Below are 20,123 nucleotides of genomic sequence, written 5' to 3' on the forward strand. Positions count from 1 at the left end.
AGAGCTTACATTCTAAAAAGGTGGGGGATATTTCCATACCCCCACTTCAAAATGTCCACGCACAGATTATATACACACACACAATCGCACACACTCAACACACACAGTCACACTTAATCAGCACACAGTCACACTTAGTCAGCACACACACATACAGTCACACTTAGTCAACACACACGTACACACAGTCACACTTAGGACCTCATTCAGAGCCGCTCACAAAATGCGAGCGCTCGCTCTGAATGAGGGCGACCGTATTTTTTTTTTTTTCAACGGCCTCCTGGCCGCTCGCTAAGCTGTGGGTTGCTACCCACAGCTTTAGCGAGTGACCAGGAGATGGTCGCGATGGTCGAGACCATCGTGACCATTGGGGCTTGCGACGAGACCCTTGAGGTAGGGTCTCGTCTGCCGCAAGCCCCAGAGAGCTTTCGCCACTAACAGATCCGGAAGCTCTCCACTGACATCACTCGTGATGTCAGTGGGGCCGCCCCCAATCGCATGGGAACGCCTCTGTTTGGCCAGCCACCCCCCTGGCCCGCCTAACAAACGGGGCGAGCTGTCGATCACCATCGACAGCCGCCCCGTTTGTAGCGAGCCCCGGAGCGAGAGAATCTCTTTCTCACTCCGGGGCTTGCACACGCGCAGTGCGGCCGCTGCACGTGCACAGGGCACAACATTGACCCTCTTGCGAGCGCTCAAGCGCTTGCGAGCCGGTCTGACTGAGACCCTTAGTCAGCACACACACACACACAGTCACACTTAGTCAGCAGACACACACACACATACAGTCACACTTAGTCAGCACACATACAGTCACACTTAGCATGCACACAGTCACACTTAGGGCCTGATTCAGAGCCGCTCGTAAGCATCCGCTAGTTCGCTCCGAGCGATGTTCGCACATCTGCGCATGCGTATGAGTTGTAAAGCGCATTCGCCAACCAGTCAGTGCAGTCAGAAATCGTGTGCTCGCAAAATAGCGAATGCCTGCTAATTTGAGTGACAGGATGAGGCGTTTGTGGGTGGTAACAGGGGAAGGTGCTTGAAAATGGGGAGTGGAGATCCGAACGCAGGCGTGCCAAACGGTCAAAACGGGCGTTTTAAGGGTGTGCATAATTAACAAAGCAGCGTCATCGACCACGTCAGTTGGTTGTCTTTTAGCCTGAACTGCTCGCATGATTGCGGTAGGAAAATGCTACCACAAGCACTGCGAGCAGTTCATACGCCTTTCGATGTACTCGATTAATCTAATAAATAGTGGAGATGACGTATGATGCGAGTGGCCAGGGGGCGTCTTTACAAAATAGCGAGCGCATGTTTTGGACGCTCGCTCAGACATAGAGGCATCAACAGACCGCAAAGAGCGAGCGCTCAATTTAAATAGCTGGCCCCTTTTTCTGAACGAGCGTCCGCAAATAGCGTCCGGCTCTGAATCAGGCCCTTAATCAGCACACACACACAGTCACAGTAAGCACACACATATACAATCACACTTAGTCAGCACACACACATACAATCACACTTAGTCAGCACACACATATTTTAAATAACAAAACAACACAAAGTTTATGCCACTGTGACACCCTTCACTTACCTGGTATGGGTGTAGAAGACAGGAAGCAGACACTCCTCATCTCTGCAGCTCCTCTTTAGGCTCTTCCCACTCCCCCGATAGGCCACGCCCCCTTTTTCATTCTCCAGCCTCTTGGAATTGTGGGTAGGGAAACCTGGCTCCCCATTGGTCAACAGCGGCCATCTTTTTGTAGCCTGATATGGGGGCAGCCATTTTGTGTTAGCCCCTGTTGAATCGGCTCTCTCTCACTGGGAAGCAGCATCGCATCCTCTGCATGCCGGCCCTGACACACCAGAATTGTACCGGCCTGGGGGGCGTGGCCTCATGGGGAAAGGGCATGACAAATCTGATTTGGCCCATATGATGATGAAGGGGTACTGATCCCTTTGTACCACTGTTATCCAGGTGTCACTGCCAAATACAGTGTGAATCCAGTGGCTGCAGTGATGATATACAATAATTATGCAGAGATGATGGGTTTGAGTCCCGGCTACGACAGTATTTTGATATGTGTGTCAAATAAAGGAGGATGTGACTGAAGGAGCTTGGGAGGTGGCCAGATGGAGGAGGACTCGGCCAGGGAGGAGATAGGGGCGGCCGGGAATTTCCAGAATAAAAGAAGAGGAAGCTACAAGTGAGAATGATTATAAATACAAAATTGACAGGCCCGAACAGTGCACCCTGCCCTGCGGTGACCTGTGCCACGGCACATGTCGCACCACCCTAGTAACGACCCTGCGATAGACACCACAGGGATTAATGAAAGTTATAAGAGAATGTCTCGTACAGTATCAACTGAGCTCCAATGTAAGAGAATGTTGCACCCCAAAATAAAAATGTTGTATGCGAAACCCGGCTGGAACTGAATTTGGAGATAAGTTCCAACCACGCGAAAAACCGAGACCGGCGATACTTTTCCGCAGATAACGGCTTTTCACTTCTAATTGAATACAGCCCTAAGTCGGCACTTGCTGATGCATAATGCAGCACAGCCGGACAGACCTGCCTTTCGCAATCGCTGTTTATACAAGCAGGATGTCAAACACTGATTGATGGCTGATATGCAACATTCTCTTACATTGAAGCTCAGTTGATACTGTACGAGACATTCTCTTATTACTTTTATTAATCCCTGTGGTGCAGTCTATCGGAACACCGATTCTCCATTACCACCCAGGAGTATCCACTCTCCCCCTTTATTTCTGTTACCTTTATGTTATTATTAATGTGTTTTTATTTCTGATGCTTTTCTTTTTTTTATAGTAAATGTGTTTATTTATCAATCTGAGTTTTTGAGACCATAATTACTTAGGAATTGGTGCGCAGTTTATGTTCTTGTTATTTCAGTTATCAGTAATGGCGTTCCGTTTAAAGAACACTCATTAAGGTATGAAAACTCAGGCTCTGTGCTCTTTCTGCACGCATGACTCTGACACGATAAATCAGGTTACAAACCACTGATATGTGAGCTATGTCTCCAAATCTGCAAGGCAACCTTGTGTGACCCATGCTTTATTGTTTTTTTTTAATATTTGCAGTCCATAGTAGAAATAAATTTACTAAATAGTGTGTGTTGCTGACAGTTATCCCCAGATGTCAAAGGCCAGTACTTTTGCATGGGGAAATAAAGCTATTCCCTCCCCATCCCGCCCCATCCCGCTAACTACTCTGCAAATGCACAAATGTGATCCGGAAGAGATCCAGCGGCTTGTGGAACAGCCTGATCTTGTCCAGTTTAGTCACCAAAGAGTGGGAGTATTGGCCAGTGTATAGACAGCTTTATTAGAACTCCTCCCAGTGCCAATGTGCATAGTAAGCTCTTCTGGTGTCCAACACTCCACTGAGACAGCACTGACTAAGGTAGTAAATGATCTGGTCACTGCCAAGGCTAAAGGCCATTATTCACTTCTAATTCTTCTAGATCTCCCTGCTGCCTTTGACACTGTTGACCACTCTCTTCTCATACAAACACTACAATCCCTAGGTCTTCAAGACACAGCCCTTTCTTGGTTCTCATCCTACATATCTAATTGCTCTTTCACTGTTCACTTTTCTGATTCTACCTCCACTTCGCTACCTCTATCAGTTGGAGTACCACAAGATTCAGTATTAGGACCTCTGCTTTTCTCAATCTATACCACCTCTCTTGGCAAACTAATCCGCTCTTTTGGTTTTCAGTATCATCTGTACGCGAACGATACTCAAATATACCTATCCTCCCCAGATTTGTCACCATCTGTGCTGGTCCGTGTCACTGAATGTCTCTCTGCCATTTCATCGTGGATGTCATCTCGCCACCTCAAACTTAATATATCCAAAACAGAAATAATTATATTTCCACCGGCCAATAGCAGTTACTAACCTGATATCTCTATTACTGTCTAGCTCGCTGCCTAGGTGTCATCCTTGACTCTGAACTGTCTTTTATTCCCCACATTCAATCTGTCTCTAAATCCTGTTACATACATCTAAAAAACATAGCCAAAATTTGACCATATTACGCAAGACACTGCAAAACTCTAATACACGCATTCATTATTTCCCGCATTGACTATTGCAATAGTCTCCTTATTGGTCTTCCCAAAAACAGGCTCTCCCCACTACAATCCATTTTGAATGCAGCTGCAAGGCTGATCTTTCTCACCAAACATTCAGTGTCTGCTGATCCACTCTGTCAGTCCTTCCATTGGCTGCCGGTCTTCTACCGTATTCAATTTAAAATACTTACACTCACACATAAAGCCATTAACCAAACCACACCAACATACATCTATTCATTTATTTCAAAATATCTTCCAACCCGACATCTCCGCTTTGCACAAGATCTGCGTCTCTCATCCCTGCGCATTACTTGTTCCCATGCATGGTTACAGGACTTTTTTCGGGCTGCACCCACCCTGTGGATTGCCCTCCCATGCACAATAAGACTTTCCACTAGTTTCCAAACATTCAAGCGTTCTCTGAAAACTCACCTCTTCAGACAAGCTTATCAGATTCCAGGACCGCCCACCTAACCTTTTATAGCTCCCTATCTAACTCTCTTCCTATAGTAAACACTTATTAAATCTTCTCTTTCTTCAATTTAACATCCTCCTAACCCTAGGCCAACTTTCCAGTGTGATTGGATTATACAGCCTACCAAGAACATCTGCAAACGGGCTGGACCAATTTGCAATATGTAGCACCTATCCTTGTGTATCAACACCTATTCCCTATAGATTGTAAGCTTGCGAGCAGGGACCTCTTACCCTTATGTATGTCTTTTATGTATGTATGTATGTCTTTAACAACCCTGTATAATGTTAATGCTGATTCAAATTGTAAAGCGCAACGGAATTTGCTGCGCTATATAAGAAACTGTTAATAAATAAATAATAAAATATGTTACTGGTATATATCCAAAAGTTGTACAAACACTGTCTCTCTTCGAACTAAACACCATGGTTATTCCTTTATGACTATAAAACGGACATGTTTTATTGACTGTTTTGTTTGCAGTTAAATAAACACAATAATTCAGGTTCTAACAATGAATAAAAAGGACACAAAAAATATGAAAACTTCATAGTTCACAAGTCACACAGACTTTTATAAATGTTATCTTTAATACTGTTGAATATATTTGATTATATTATATATAAACACCTTTCCATTGGAAAGCTTTCTGCCACTTAAAATCGCTCTATTTAATGAATTTGCCTTAGAGCTGATGTGACAGTTGCTTTAGTGTTCTAAAGAGAAAGTTACCAAGCATGACTGTTGCCACAAGGCTTGTAACCCAATATCTATCTTCTGTCACTCATTAATAGTCTAGGTGACACCCCAAAAATGACAGACCCCACATGGCACTGTTGGGGGCGTATGCTTACACTTTCACTCACCATGAATCTCCTAAAACCTGTTCCTGTCAATGTCTAAAAATCTGTCAGAGAGAATTATTTAAATTATCCATTGTCTTCTGTAGCATTACAGTCGCTGCAGAACCTCTCTGAAATTTCTCACCTCTTTGCCACTTCACCGTCCACCCTAAACTTTCAACGTATCCCTTGACCCTTTCATTGAATTATACTTTTATTATCCAAGAAACATTATCTATTACATAAATATGTTCTTGATAAATCAAAAGCTGGTCAAGAGATGCCTTGTTGATTCTAGATTCTAGAACGTATGTCCCACCTCTATCAATGTGCCTCCTCAAGTTTTCATTTTAGCGATCCTCTAGTCAACATTTAGTCTTTTTAAACCTTACTATAATAAGTTATAAATTCTTTCTTGGGTATATTTAGGTTATTGAACTCTTCATTTTCTTTAATACATCCATTACCATTCTGGTGTTCATAAGCATTCAAGTTGAGTGGGGGTTTACATTTATGCCAGTTCTTTAGAAGCATGTTCATTGTCCCTTGACTTGTAACTCCTAAGAGTTTGTCACCTTCTTCTTGTTCTGCTACTTTCTCTAATATGTGGGAATGCTCCAAGTTCATATCTTTGTTGATGGTCTCAAAGAACTGCTGAATGCAGAGTTTTGCAAAGCTTTTTGCATGCTCAGTGCAGGTCTCATCAAAGAGCTTCCGTTCTATGTCAATATAGTGGGACCAATATTTGCTCTTCAGAAAAGCTGCTTGTGTAAAGCAGGGTCGGATGGCTCTGACAAGAAAGGCCAGGAAAGTAATGAGCAAGACAAAGGTCCATCCAAATGCCTAGAAGAAAGTAAAAGCTACTGGTTAGGTTATATTTATCTTTCATTTGCATCCAGCGAGAGCCGTAAGTACAATGTAGGCAGAAGCCTAGGCAAGCATTCTGCAGGGTAGAGTAGCATATTATTTATTCATTAAAGACCATATACTTTTGTTGTGAACACAGTAGTAAAACAAGACTGGGTAATATTAGACAGACAGAGATGTACCTTCTATAGGATAACAGTTTAGTACATGAGAATAAAGGTTACTTTTTGCGTATTGGTCCAGCCAGGATGCAGGGTAAAATGTGCTTGGTGGACTATATGATCCAATCACACAGGAATGATGGTCTGGGTCAAAGGGTTGTTTGAGTATAGAGAGAGAATACATGTAAGTTTTGTGTGAACTGTGTAGGAGGTTGGTCATTTGGTCAAATAGTTTAGGAGATTAAGGCCCTGATTCAGACCCACTCGCGAGCGGCTGTCCGCTCGCAAGTGGGTCGATGTTCTGCACTGAGCATGCACACGACGGAGGGAGCTCCGTCGTGCGCATGCGCCAGACGCGACGAGCGAAGGACTTTCCTTCGCTCGTTGTGTCTGATCAAAGGGGGCGTGCTGTCGATGTTGATTGACAGCAAGCCCCCTTTGGTGGGCGTGCCGGGGGCGTGCCTCCCTGACGGGGGCGTTCCTAAGGGAACGCCTCCCGTCAGAAGCCGGCCCACTGACATCACTAGTGATGTCAGTGGGAGTGATTTTGGCTCTGATAGAGCCAAAATCACTCCGGGCCTTGCGGTTGAAAACCTCAACCGCAGGCTCCGGCACGCAGTTTCGATGGTCGCGATGGTCAAGACCATCGCGGCCATCAAACTGCACGCTCGTATAGGCTGTGGGTGGTGACCCACAGCTATACGAGCGTCCAGGAGGACGCTCCATAGTTATGAAGGCCGGCCCTCATTCAGAGCGTGCGCTCTGCTCAGAGCGTACGGCTCTGAATGAGGGCCTAAGTTTGTGGTTCAGGATTTTGATAAATCTGCCTGAAAATATACATTTTCTGGGAACGCTTGAATGGCTAGTAGAAGATCTTGTTGTACGAGGGAGAGCCCTCCACAGAGAATAAACATTTTGTTAATTTTGTCTTTATAAAGATTTTTTTGTATTTTATGTGTTGACAGCATGAGAACTACCCAAATCTGGCTGCACATTGTATGATATAATGTGATTCAGTCAAATGATATGGTGTTCATAGCACCCTTTGTACTAATAGCAAAATATTGTTTGAACTAAAATGCATAAATAAATCAGTTTCAATGTGGTAGATTTCCATTTCACCTTTGTTAGCTCTTCTTTGCAAAGTAGAGGACCTGTACGTATGTGTGTATGTCCCGGTACCATATACTGTACATATTAAGAGTAGGAAATATATTCCATATGACTGTCTAGAAGAGACACAATGTTTTGCTTTCTCTGGTAGTTTCAGGTAATGAACTGATGCTCAAACCAAAAACCTTCTTGGTACCTAGAACCCATAAGTGGCTGCCAAAGGTCCTTGGCAGTGATGGTATTTCTGGAATGTGTACTCGTACAGTTCTGCCTGTTACTGTGAAGAAGGAACACATCAAAGTGGTAACAGGCCCAGTACATAAGTGACCATACCCCTCAATTTGAGGCAGTAGTTTTTGATTGCTCAAATAAACTATCCAGGAACATGTGTATACTTCAGAGATAGCCCAGGTACCAATGCTGTTTAGGAAAAACCCATTAGTGGCTGCCAAAGGTCCTTGGCAGTGATGGTATTTCTGGAATGTGTACTCGTACAGTTCTGCCTGTTACTGTGAAGAAGCAACACATCAAAGTGGTAACAGGCCCAGTACATAACTTGCCATAACCCCTTAAATCGAGGCAGTAGTTTTTGATTGGTCAAAAAAACTATCCAGGAACATGTGTATACTTCAGAGATAGCCCAGGTACCACTGCTGTTTAGGAAGATTTTTATTGGAAAGACTATTGCACAGAAAACCCAGGAAAACTTGCAGTGAGAGCCGACAGGCAAAGTGGCTTTGTCAGGCGGTTCCAGCAGGGTAGCTTTTTGGAGACACACCAACTAAAGTAGTGCAACCTTAGAGAATAATCAGTGTTCAACCATGGCTCCATAACAACAACACCTAGTGCCAGTTTTCCATGTCTCCAAAATGTTCGAAACAGGATACTATGTGTGGGATCAGTTAGAGGAGGTCAGAACACGTAAATTAGTTCTGCAGCGGTTCTTTCAGCCTGTGGCACATGTAGTCATAAAATGATTGTTGCTAAATCTTTTCCAAATCATCAACCCGATCCTATAACAGAAAATACATTAGTCAGGCACTGCCAACCAAGTGATCTGGCGTTTTCCTCTTAGTACCTACTAAGGAAAGCAAGCTCAGAAAATGAAGATAATGTCCTTAAGGAGTTGATAAAGCCAGTGGGCACTGGGAAGTACAATGTCCATTAACCAGGTCAGTGAAAAGGGGAACGGATATAAATTAGAATTTTCTTAAATAGGGCATGACGAGAAACAGGTGCCGGACTCAGTAAGTCTAACAATCCATAGACCAGTGAATGCTGATAGGGATCAGACTCACTTCTGAGCAAAGAGAGTGGAAAATCTCCAGGTTACTGGAAGCAAAGAAACAAAGCATTAGAATGAGATGTAAAAGAGCAGATGAAGGAGTATCTCCAGCACACTCAGGCTGATGAAGAACTCAACAGAGGCTTCATTATGGGAGAAGCTGGCAACACTCCAAAGGGAAGCTGAATGCCAGGCTCTTATGGAACAGCTAGAGATGTGGAGCTAGAAAGTTGCTCTCTCTTGGAGATAAGTCCTCTTTGCTGGTCCTGTGTCACCCTCTTGGTTCTGCAAAGGTGTGGCATGTGTAAAATAGCTCACACACCTGCAAAATGGAAATGAGGTGGAGTATCAGGATACAGCCGGCAATTACCAGGAGGCCGTGTGTGTAAGCAGCTGGTCACAGCCAGCACAGGAGTGGTGGAAACAAAGCATGGAGGGTGAGGATGTCAATCAAGTGAAGATTACAAATACAAGACCTAAATACAGTAAGAGTCAGTCAGTAGGGAGGGGGGCAGTGTTTTTTTGTTTAGAAGGAGGCGTGGTTGGAGCAATCAACGTCATGTTTACCAGTTATTACTATTTGGCAGGGGGGCTTGATTAATAAATGACATATCAGCAGTTCTTTAAGATAAATCCATATGAACAGGTATCCAGTTGATTTATCGACATTCAGATTGTTGATACCGCAATGTCGAAAGGCTCTGAATATCAACAGTCAGAAGGTTGATATGGTCATTAGGTTGACAATCAATATGTAGACACGCATTTAGGTTGACATGGTTACAATGTCAACATGTTCAGAATGATGGCATTTGACATGTCGACACCAAAATTGTTTAGGGTTAGAGTTAGGTTTAGTTACAGGTTTAGGGTTAGGATAAAGTAGCAAAGAAAAATATGTTGACATTTTGGTGTTGACATGTTGAATATAGACATTCTGAATGTGTCAACATGTTAATAATGTTGACTTTAATATGTCTGCATATTGATTGTAGACCTAATCACCATGTCGACATTCAGATTGTCCACAGTCAGAAGCTCTCAACATTCTAATATCAACATTCTAAATGTTGACAAGTTATACCACACCCATATGTACAGACACACATTAAATATGAAGCAAAGTGACAAAAACTGATAACAAAAAACCTAGATAGGACAGTAAACTATGAGTATGAAAATGATCAAGAAATGCATGAATATAAAAAAGTGTAAGTAAAGAGGAACTACAGTAGAGGAGTATATGTAAAAAAGATACAGTATATAGGAGGCAGTATACAGACAGAGGCACTAAAAACAGTCTGGATAGAATAGGAAAGATCAGATGATCATGTTTCCTACAGATAATTTGCCCTTATGCAATTAAACAAATGCTGGAAATTCCATTAAAACTTTTTATGTAAAATAAAAAATTTTATACATTTATAAATTGCTTTAATTTAAAGCCCGATAATAACTTTTCAAAATTTTATAATACTTAAAAATTTAGATTTATTTGATCTCAGTAACCTTGATGATCACGGTTTACAAAAAAAACATGTTTGACAACTAAAATCATAAGTAGGGTCAATCATAAATAGGGTTGCTTCTTTATTATGGCTGTTCGAGCTCTATACGTTACTTTGTATGATTATTCTTATTATTGCTACACAATTTATTTATTTTTTTTACATTTTATGTACATAACATGTTCTGGAAATGGCTCAGATTTACAGTTCTAAAACTGAATTATTTTCATTACAGAATATTTAAAAAAAAAAATTGTATAAACATAACGCCATACCTGGGAGATACAGCGTAGGTATCTCGAGGCCACTTCTTGTGCTATAATATTATGCCCATCATAGATGTCTTTACAGGGTATCCTGGCAAGAATTCTTTTAATTTCCTTTTCGGACAAGTTAACGCCAGTCATGTTTCCCAGTTTATCCACAGGCACTGACGTGCTAAAGGCGCATATAAAACACTCGCCATGCAATAACGTCACTGATATCCATACAGCTGGCGCAATTAATGCCCGCTGTGTCATAGAACAGAACATATAGCGCAAAACAGCCGAGTCCTTCTGCCTCATGCCCGTGGGTCTCTTCCATTCCTCTGCCAGCATGGACACGTTATTGTTCATTACAAAGCCCAGTAAAAATAATACAATAGGCGGTACACACAAAACACCCATGGCATACGACATATTGTAGCTTGGGAGACAGGGACAGTTAAAATCGAATGTTGTATACAGTTGGGCACTGGCCAGTGCCATAATACCACATATTCCATTCATGAAAGATTCCTGGTTGGCTTGCAGAAATTGGAAGATCATACGAAACTTATCCATTTTTAGGCTTTTTTTACTTCTTCAGCAAATAAAAAGTTGCTTTTTTTGGCTTCTTCTTGGATTTATTATATAGATAGACTTCTTGTAGTGGAATCAATTATTTAGGACAAGTGAATGTTTTTTTTATTAGCTGCTTCAATCTTTTCTGTCCGATAGTTCTATTGTTTTCAGATTTTGCTAGCTGTGCAGTTCAATGAACGTAATGCTTCATTCAAAAATAAATCTGTGGTTGCATTGAATTTAATTGGTTTTGTCTATTGTGCAGTCCCATGTACAATCTCTGCTCTTCCCTGAAAGCTATTAGATGTAAAGCTGTTTGCAAATGCTTCTGTGACGTGTTCACTCCCACAGTAACCAGAGATGGAAGCCCAGCCTTACACACACCTATGCAAAAATATCTAGATGAAACTAGCTGACAGGCATCTCAGGGTTTCAGAGCTCTGGGAGCAGAATATTTGGCCACATGAACCTTGCTCTAATATTCCCAATTTTTAAATAGTTTCACTTTAAAAAAATTTTTTTAGCAGTGGATAATGGGAAATAAATCAACATCAGCAAATGATATATTCAGTGTGCGTAGTGGAGTCAGCAATATTGTGCTTTGAGTTCGAGTCACTGGGAATGGGAATGGAGCCTTCTCAGGAGACTAGGAGCCAGTGACATCATTGAGGCATGGGGCTGATGCACAAAATGCCTCATACCTCACTGAAGTCACTAGTAGATTAAAATAACTGCATTATCATTAATATTAGTTCAGTCCCACAATAATGTCCACTTTCACTGTAGGTAGGTAGGTAAATGGACATTTTACATGAAGTTGTATTTTAGACTCATATTTTTTGTTGTTTTTTTTATTATTATTTATGTAGTTATCAGTGTTCTCATACAAAAGAGTAGAATATATCTGTTATATTATTTATATTTGCTGCACAGTTCACTTTTATTGCCTTGTAGTTTTTCCCATCTCTGGTCCTAACTCCCACGCTCCTTATAATATTTGTGCCTGAGTACAGGTGACTTTTACCCCTTTTACACCGACCTAAAAATCCTGGGTTGATGCGCATCAACGCGGGTTTTTTGTTGGTGTAAATGGATCCACCCGGGTCCAGGGACCTGGGGTTCCAACTCAGGTACTTTGCAGGGTTGGCCATGGGTCGTTCACGTGCCACCCTGCATGCGGCCTGATTGGTGCTTGGAGATAACATCATCTCCAAGCATCCACTGCAACACTGGCTCTGATGTGAACGGTACCGACTCGGGAATATCCTGTAGTCTAAAGGGGTAAGTTCCGGGTCTGATACAGACTGGAACCCTGTTCCAACCCTCGGGTCAGACCCGGAACTTTGGTATAAAAGTGGTATGAGTTAGTGCAGTTTTTGCCAACCTTAATTGAGGTGTGAGCTACTTTAGAAAAATAAAACCTCCCGTAGAGCTACTAAAATTGTAGAAAAAAAAATCTGGCTAATAACTAGGGATGAGCTGGTTCGGTTCCCTGAGAACCGAACCCAACCGAATATCGGGGATCCGGGGTGATCCGAGGCGCCCCTCGGATCTCTCCTCCTGCCCCGGATCCCTAATTGATGCAAAACCTCTCGATCCTCTGTGTCGGATCTCGAGGTTTTGCCTTGAGCTGGCATTTTTAAAAATGCCTATGCCTTCAATGGGCAAAGCGCTGATTGGCTGACAGAGCCATCTGTAATGGCTCTCAGCCAATCAGCATTATGGTGGCCATTTGCATGTAGCACGGACCCGGGAGATCCATGCTACATGCATCTTTGTGATTGACACAGAGCACGGATGGGTCAGTGAGACCCGTCTGTGCTGCTGTGTATTTCAATGACAAAGATGCATGCACAGACCAGGAGATCCGTGCTACTTGCATCTGTGTCATTGACACAGAGCATTGACAGGTTCGTGAGACCCATCTGTGCTGCCGCTGTAAAAAAAAAAAACTTGTGTAAAAAAAAAAGAAAAAAATGGCGTGCCCCAACCCCAAAAAAGAGCAACCAGCCCTGGGCATTAGTGACCCAGCGCTGGGTGTGCTTAAATACAGGGTACAAATAATGTAGGGGTCCCCCGTACTTAAGCACAACCAGCACTGGGCTAGTCAGAACTAGCCCCCGTTGCCAAAATACGGGGGACAAACGACGTAGGGGTCCCACGTATTCTGCGCAACCAGCACTGGGCTCTGATCTGGTCCTGGTTCTGGAAATACAGGGGAAAAAATTTGTAGGGTTCCCCTGTATCTTCTAGAAGCAGCACCAAACTTTTTCTAGCAGGGGACTGATGCCACAGCCAGGGGAGCCCTTTCACCGGGTCCCCCAGCCGCAGCAGCAGCCCTGACCTCTAGTCAGCCCAGGCCAGGGATCCCTGGAGACTGGAGACCCCCACCCAATAAAGGGGTCCCCCTCTCCAGGGCACCCCAGGCTGATAGCCCGGGGCTATCCCCCGGGTGGCGGGTTGATTGTGTGGTGTGGTGTAAATAAATAATAGCAGACATTGTCTTTACAAGTAGAACTGCAGGTCCCAGCAAGCCTGCCCCACATGCTGATACTTGGAGAACCACAAGTATCAGCATGCGGGGCATTAAGGGCCCACTAGTACCTGTAGTTCACCTGTAACAAAATGTTTAAAAAAAACACAGGACACACACCATGACAGTATAAGTTTATTAAACATACATGCACTCACACATGTACACGCACATATACACACACATGTACACATACTCACCTATTTATCCCTGTAGCTATCGGTCTACTTCTCCGGTAAATTATCCATAGGGGACCTGTGAAAAAAAATATATACTCACCATCCCCTATTCGAGGTTCTGTCCTCTTCATTCCAAAGTAGGTATTCCATGGATTTGGCAAAAAAAATAATTAAAATCCCGATCCACGTACTTAAGTACCGTTCAGTAGAACAGTACTTCCCGAATGACAGCTTAGCAGTGGGATATCACCATGGAAACCCCGCCACTAAGCGTTTATTGGCTGAGAGAGGTCATCCCCCATCTCTCAGCCAATGAACGGCTCCCTCCATTGTAGTCAATGGAGAGCCGAAGGGTTATTAAAGTTTACCCTGCGATTCCCACCATTGAATACAATGGAGGGAGCCGTTCATTCGCTGAGTCAATTCAATTAAAGGCCGTTTTATTCATCTGAAAAATTACCTGTCTTTGGGCGAATACACCTAGGATCCGTGATAACTTCACAGACTTGTGTGTTTTTGCCGCCGGCTTCCTGATGACAGGGTCATTATCGTGGATATTTTTTTGGAGCCTGCTAAATTGATAAAATCCCTATTAATTGAGTAGCCTTTGGGGGACCAATCAGCCATCAGAATCTAATGCCTAAATCCGACTTCTTGGTATTTCTTTAGTGTCCATTGTGACTAATATCAACAGAGATCATGAGAGATAAACTGCTATAATTCCAAGAATACATACCAGTTGAGACTAATGCTTACAGTTCTGCATTATTCACAAGGGACTGAGGGCTTATTTATGAAGCAGTGGCTTTTGTAAGCACATACAGTCAGTGTAAGACTCTCCAGACTTTACATTTACTTAGAGTGCCATTTTAAATTTTTAGCTGCAACCTGCCTTAGGTCTAAAAAGCCTAAGTACAAGTGTTTTGTAAGTCACAAGGTGAGACATAAATCCTCTGACTGCAGATTGAGAGTTGCAAGTGTTGCACAGCAAAAGAAGCTTGACAAAAGAAACAAGTCAGCTTCAATTGTAGCAGACAGTCGCAGGAAGGATTGCTGGTACATGGACTTGGGAGCATCGAGACAATTTAGTTACAATCAAGAATGGTTTACATTACTAAGCACATGAGGGTTTGGAGAAAAAGTACTTACAGCCACATAATCAGGACAATCACTGTGCACCTGAAAATAAAATCTAAAACCATAGTCACATAAATCCAAGATGTGTTAGTTGTACAAGATTTGGAGACAAAACTTATTGTAATATTCGTCCTATAAAATAAAAGTTTCAGGGTCAAGTTTGTAGAGGGCAAGTTATTGGAAATGATGTGTGTGCAGGTGTGCATATTGCAGAGTTATGTAGGCACACTAATGGATGGCTCAAACTATGCTGCTGCATATCTTATCTTCCTCTCCAAACACTCTACATCTGCCTCCCCTCTAGTACAAGCCCTCCACTGGCTCCCCTTCCCTTTCAGAACCCAATTTAAGGTTCTCACGCTTGCTTACAAAGCACTCACCCAATCTTCTCCCATTTACATCTCTGATCTCATCTCCCTTCACTCTCCTGTCCACTCTCTTCGTTCAACTAATGCACGCCGCCTTTCATGCCAACTGATTACTTCCTCCCACTCCCGCCTCCAAGAGTTGCCCGCATTGCTCCCCACCTTTGGAACTCTCTCCCACTCCCCATCAGACTCTCCACCTCTTTGCAATCCTTCAAATGGGCTCTTAAGACTCACTACTTCATCAAAGCCTTCCAGCTATCATCCTAACTCACTGCTACATGCTCCTTCCTCCCCATCTACCCCATCTGTGTCAAATCTGTTTGTCTGCCCTTCCCTTTTAGAATTTAAGCTCTTACGAGCAGGAACCTCTACCCTCTTGTGCTTCTCCCTACTTTAGTTTAATCTACTTCTTACTCACCACTAGCGCACCTAACACTTGGTTGCTTATGCTCTGTTGCTTATGGTTGCTAATGTAGCAATGTATATTATCCATGTCCTGGTCCGTTATTGTATTGCTCTGTAAGTCACTGGTCAACAATTTGTTTATGTACTTTGTAAGGTGCTGCATAACACTTGTGGTGCCATATAAATAAATGATAATAATAATAATAACAACACAGTTACTTAACCAGTGGTGTTGGTTTATTGATACTGTAGTTAGGTACAGCCATACTCACTGTTACATGCACATTGGTGCACATTGAGTGGAGCAGGGTTTAATACAGCTAACCAGCTGATGAGGATATGCTGCAAATGGGTAGCGGTGCAGGATTCTGGAACAACTTTATAGCAGGTAATAACCAGGTTCTCTATAAGAGCTAAGTAGGATATTTCTGTCTCCCACCATGTAGCTCTACAGTAAAAAACAAGATGGCCCCTGCACATGCTCAGTAGTGATCACAGGGGCCATCATGGGACAGGGCATGAATCCTATTTCAACAACCAGCCTCATTACAAAATTCTCCATTTTAACACAAACATTTAATTTTAGCTTTTCAGTAGCAACTTGGAAAATATATTGCGATAAACACATGAAAAGGCATCAACATATCATGTGACTTCTTGGAAGATAATGTACTTTAGTAAAAGTTACATTATTTTACTGATAGTATGGGTCTTCACAATTTTGGTTTTTAAATCTTGCAAACTCACTTTGCTAATCTTGGATTTCCATTCACATCAATCAGACGTTGGTTTTGAATTTCTAGAGACTCATTGAATGCAAGGTTTGCAAATTATTCATCATATCTCCTAGGTGGCTTGCCAATATTTGACCTTGACTGTGTTAGGAACTGTAATGGAAAAGCCAGGGGATAGGGTGGCTAGGGAATCAGAAGGTGCATGACAGCTAGGTTTCCCTATTGCAGCCAAACCCAGGTTTGGCTAGACCTGCCAAGAGGTGTGGAGTCTACCCCACTTGGTGGTCTTCATCAGTGACCCCTCCAGTCGGGATTTGGGTTTCGCTGCACCAAGTGGACAGGTCGCATACCTGGGAATGGCAGAAAGACCAGAACTAGATTAAATTAATTAAATACTTGAACACTGGAGATGCACAGAATACTTGAAGACTGGAGATGCACTGAACACTTGAACACTGGATATACACTGAATACTTGAACACTGGTGATGAACGAAATACTTAACACTGGTGATGAATGGAATACTTGAACACTGGTGATGAACGGAATACTTGAACACTAGTGATGAACTTGAGAATGTAGAGATCCTAGTTGTAGGCTTGCTTGAGAACACAGGGAACTGTACTGGGAACTGCTACAGATTCAGGTGCTGATTTACACAGAGAGACACCGAGAGAAGTGAACACACACATGTGCTGGGGGTTGCTATAGATCCAGCTGAGAGCTAACTAGAAATTACCAGGAAATCTGACACCTCAGTAACACAGGGAAGCTGCAGTAGAGCTAACAGCACACTAGAAGACACACAGGAAAAACAACATAAAACACTTGAGTTCTGAGAGAGCACTAAAGTTTCAGACTGAGAGTTAACATGGAAGCTAATACAGGTAACCATGGAAAACTGTGAATAGGATGAAGCAACAATCTGCAGGGAATAACATAGAGCAACACTGGTGAGAATCACAGACACTGGAACAGCGAAGTTGAACAGCAGTTTCCTGTTCCTGGAGTCAGACTTAAATACCCCTGGGTAGCTGGTCATTTACATCAGAGGATCAGCTGAGTGACCACAGCACTACCATTGGGAGAGACTAGTCATGTGATATGAACCAACATGGCTGCACACATGCCTGGCACCCCGGAAACCAGGATGCACACAGGGAAGCCCTAGCAGACCCCAGGGAGAATACTCAGTCACCTCTCACCACCACTCCCAGTGACTGAACACCTAAGTCTAAGGATGCCGATAGTCTCAGATTCAAATACATATGTGCCCTGCTACATTATTGCTCATAGCGTTGTATTCTGGCCTCCCTGGCACGACATGTCAGTACATGTTATGGCAGATACTGTGTGTTATGTGGTGGCATGGCATACTGACTGCTACAAAAGACTACACACCATGCAGTACACTGTTTAACAGCTGGGTGGCGTATGCTCAACTGATGAAACCTACAGTACTGAACACAGTTCACGTTCAGGCAGTGTAAACAGTCACTCCTTTTGCTTGAAATTATCACTTTCAAGACTACAGTAAACTGCTATATAGACAAGAATAGATCATGTCAGGTTCACTTGGTGTGTGAGTTCTGTCATTTACCCAGCATTACATATAGACTGAGCAATTGAAATTCAGTATTCTTATGCAAGTCTACTGAACTCAATACATTGCTCTCAAATTCCCACCAACTGGAATTTCTATGCTAATGTATTCCACCCAGCTGCATTTTGTGCTAAACTGCTATGCAGTAGACATTGTATTGTACACATTGCGGGGCATCCTGCAGTCCTGGCATTTTGGACATCTTTCTCTCTTTTTTTTATTACATTTTTTTTATAAATCTTCACTACAGGATTAAAAATAAATCACTTGGTGTGTGAGTTCTGTCATTTATAAAAATATTTGCTTCTATTCAATGCTGCCGTATGCTGAAGCTGCTATTGACATTGTACACATAGCCTCCTGTAATTTGCACACATCACATCAAATACACAACGGGTGTGGGTCTCGATATGGCTGGTGTGTGTGGGCTAGAGGTTTAGGTGAACATCTTGCAGAGTGGGCATCCTGGGTAGTGAGAGTGGTGTTGTAGTTACTTTACAAACTGTGCACTATCATGCTTTTGAGAGGACGCTATGCAGATATAGAACTCCTTCCAAATGCATGTGGTAGGTACTTTACACATTTTTATTTTTAATTTTTTATAATTTTACTGTGATTTTACTCTATTTTACAGTACATTGCAATTTCAGCAGACTCAATTTAATTTCGTTCTGTGTTTTACAGTAAGAGAGTCAAAAAGATTGTGGACAAATTAACTTGTGAGGATGACAACCGTACTGCTGGACAAATAAGAAGTTTTTTTCAATCAGAATATAATCTGGACATCTCGTGTTCCAGTATCAAACGGATGCATAGAGAACTGGGATGGAGTTTTGGCCAGACAAGGTAAAATACTGCACTCTACAGTAACCCACAAATGCACGTACAGTTGTCTACAATATTTTATAAAGTAAACAGTCCTTAACAATGCACTGAATGATGGTAGTGTAATTATTATTATTTTTTTTTCCACAGGATACATCCCATGATAAGGGATGTTATTAAAGAAAAGAGAGTTGAACAAGCACAACAGCGGATTGATAGTGGTGAACAATTTAAAAATTTAACTTTCACAGATGAAACTTCTGTTTCTCTGGAGAGGTTCTCAAGAATATCCTTCCACTATTGTCAATATCTCTCATTAAAACCATGTCCCAAGCATCCTTTAAAGGTCCTCTATATATTGCATGGGTGAAGGACCTTTCTTAAATTTTGAAGGTACACTACTGTTTGTTGTAAAGCATGAAGAACACAATATTTACAGTCCTGTATAGTATACAATAGTAAAGTGTGTGCTTGTTAATGACAAAAAATTCTTATTTCTTTAGGGATCATGGATAAGACCTTCTTCAAGGAACAAATAGTAGATGGGTATTTGGTGCCATTTGTCAGAAAATACTATCCATCTGGACACAGATTATTCCAGGATAATGATCCTAAACATTCTGCCTCTGCAAAATTCATGGAAGAGAGAGGAATATATTGGCAACACACACCACCAGAGTGAGAATTGTTCTAATGTATGCACTAATTACTGCACAATATGTAATAAAAGGTTAACTAGAATAATTAATCGAATTACTGTATGATTTTTTTTTTCATAGTGTACTGTAGGTCACCGGACATGAATCCTATTCAATTGGTCTGGGCCTAGTTGAAGAGGTTTATCAGGTCTGAAGTGAAACCAAAAAATAAAAATGAACTTTTGGATGGGATACAGAAGTTTTGGGAAGATGTACTTACACCTGCCCAGTGTAATAATTACATTAATCATCTCTATAAAGTCTTACCTATTGTCATTGAAATAAATGGTCAGGCTACTGCTATGTAGCTTCTCTAGTACTGTATATTTTGTTTTATTAATAAGGTGCATTATTAAAGCTGGATACTGTATTGTACTGTACAGTATGTTGTAATTACTGAAAATAGTGTATTTTCGAACTACTGTATATTATCCTTTAAAACTAATCTACTGT

The 20,123-nt window shown here is 42.2% G+C and overlaps 1 protein-coding gene and 1 pseudogene across 1 annotated transcript; one reads left to right on the forward strand and one right to left on the reverse strand.

Moving 5' to 3' along the window:
- Window positions 1-5,811: 5,811 nt before the first annotated feature.
- CALHM1 (calcium homeostasis modulator 1) lies at window positions 5,812-11,188 on the reverse strand. The gene is made up of 2 exons (XM_088477014.1): window positions 10,640-11,188; window positions 5,812-6,273 (listed from the first exon to the last, which is right to left on the reverse strand). Exons 1-2 carry the CDS (start codon window positions 11,186-11,188, stop codon window positions 5,812-5,814), a joined length of 1,011 nt encoding a protein of 336 aa, XP_088333140.1.
- A 6,596-nt stretch (window positions 11,189-17,784) lies between these two features.
- Window positions 17,785-19,654, forward strand: LOC148518918 (uncharacterized; annotated as a pseudogene).
- The last annotated feature ends 469 nt before the right edge of the window (window positions 19,655-20,123 follow it).

The sequence above is a fragment of the Taudactylus pleione genome, unplaced genomic scaffold (genome assembly GCF_031769625.1).
Source record: "Taudactylus pleione unplaced genomic scaffold, aTauple2 ptg000198l, whole genome shotgun sequence".
NCBI lineage: Eukaryota > Metazoa > Chordata > Amphibia > Anura > Myobatrachidae > Taudactylus > Taudactylus pleione.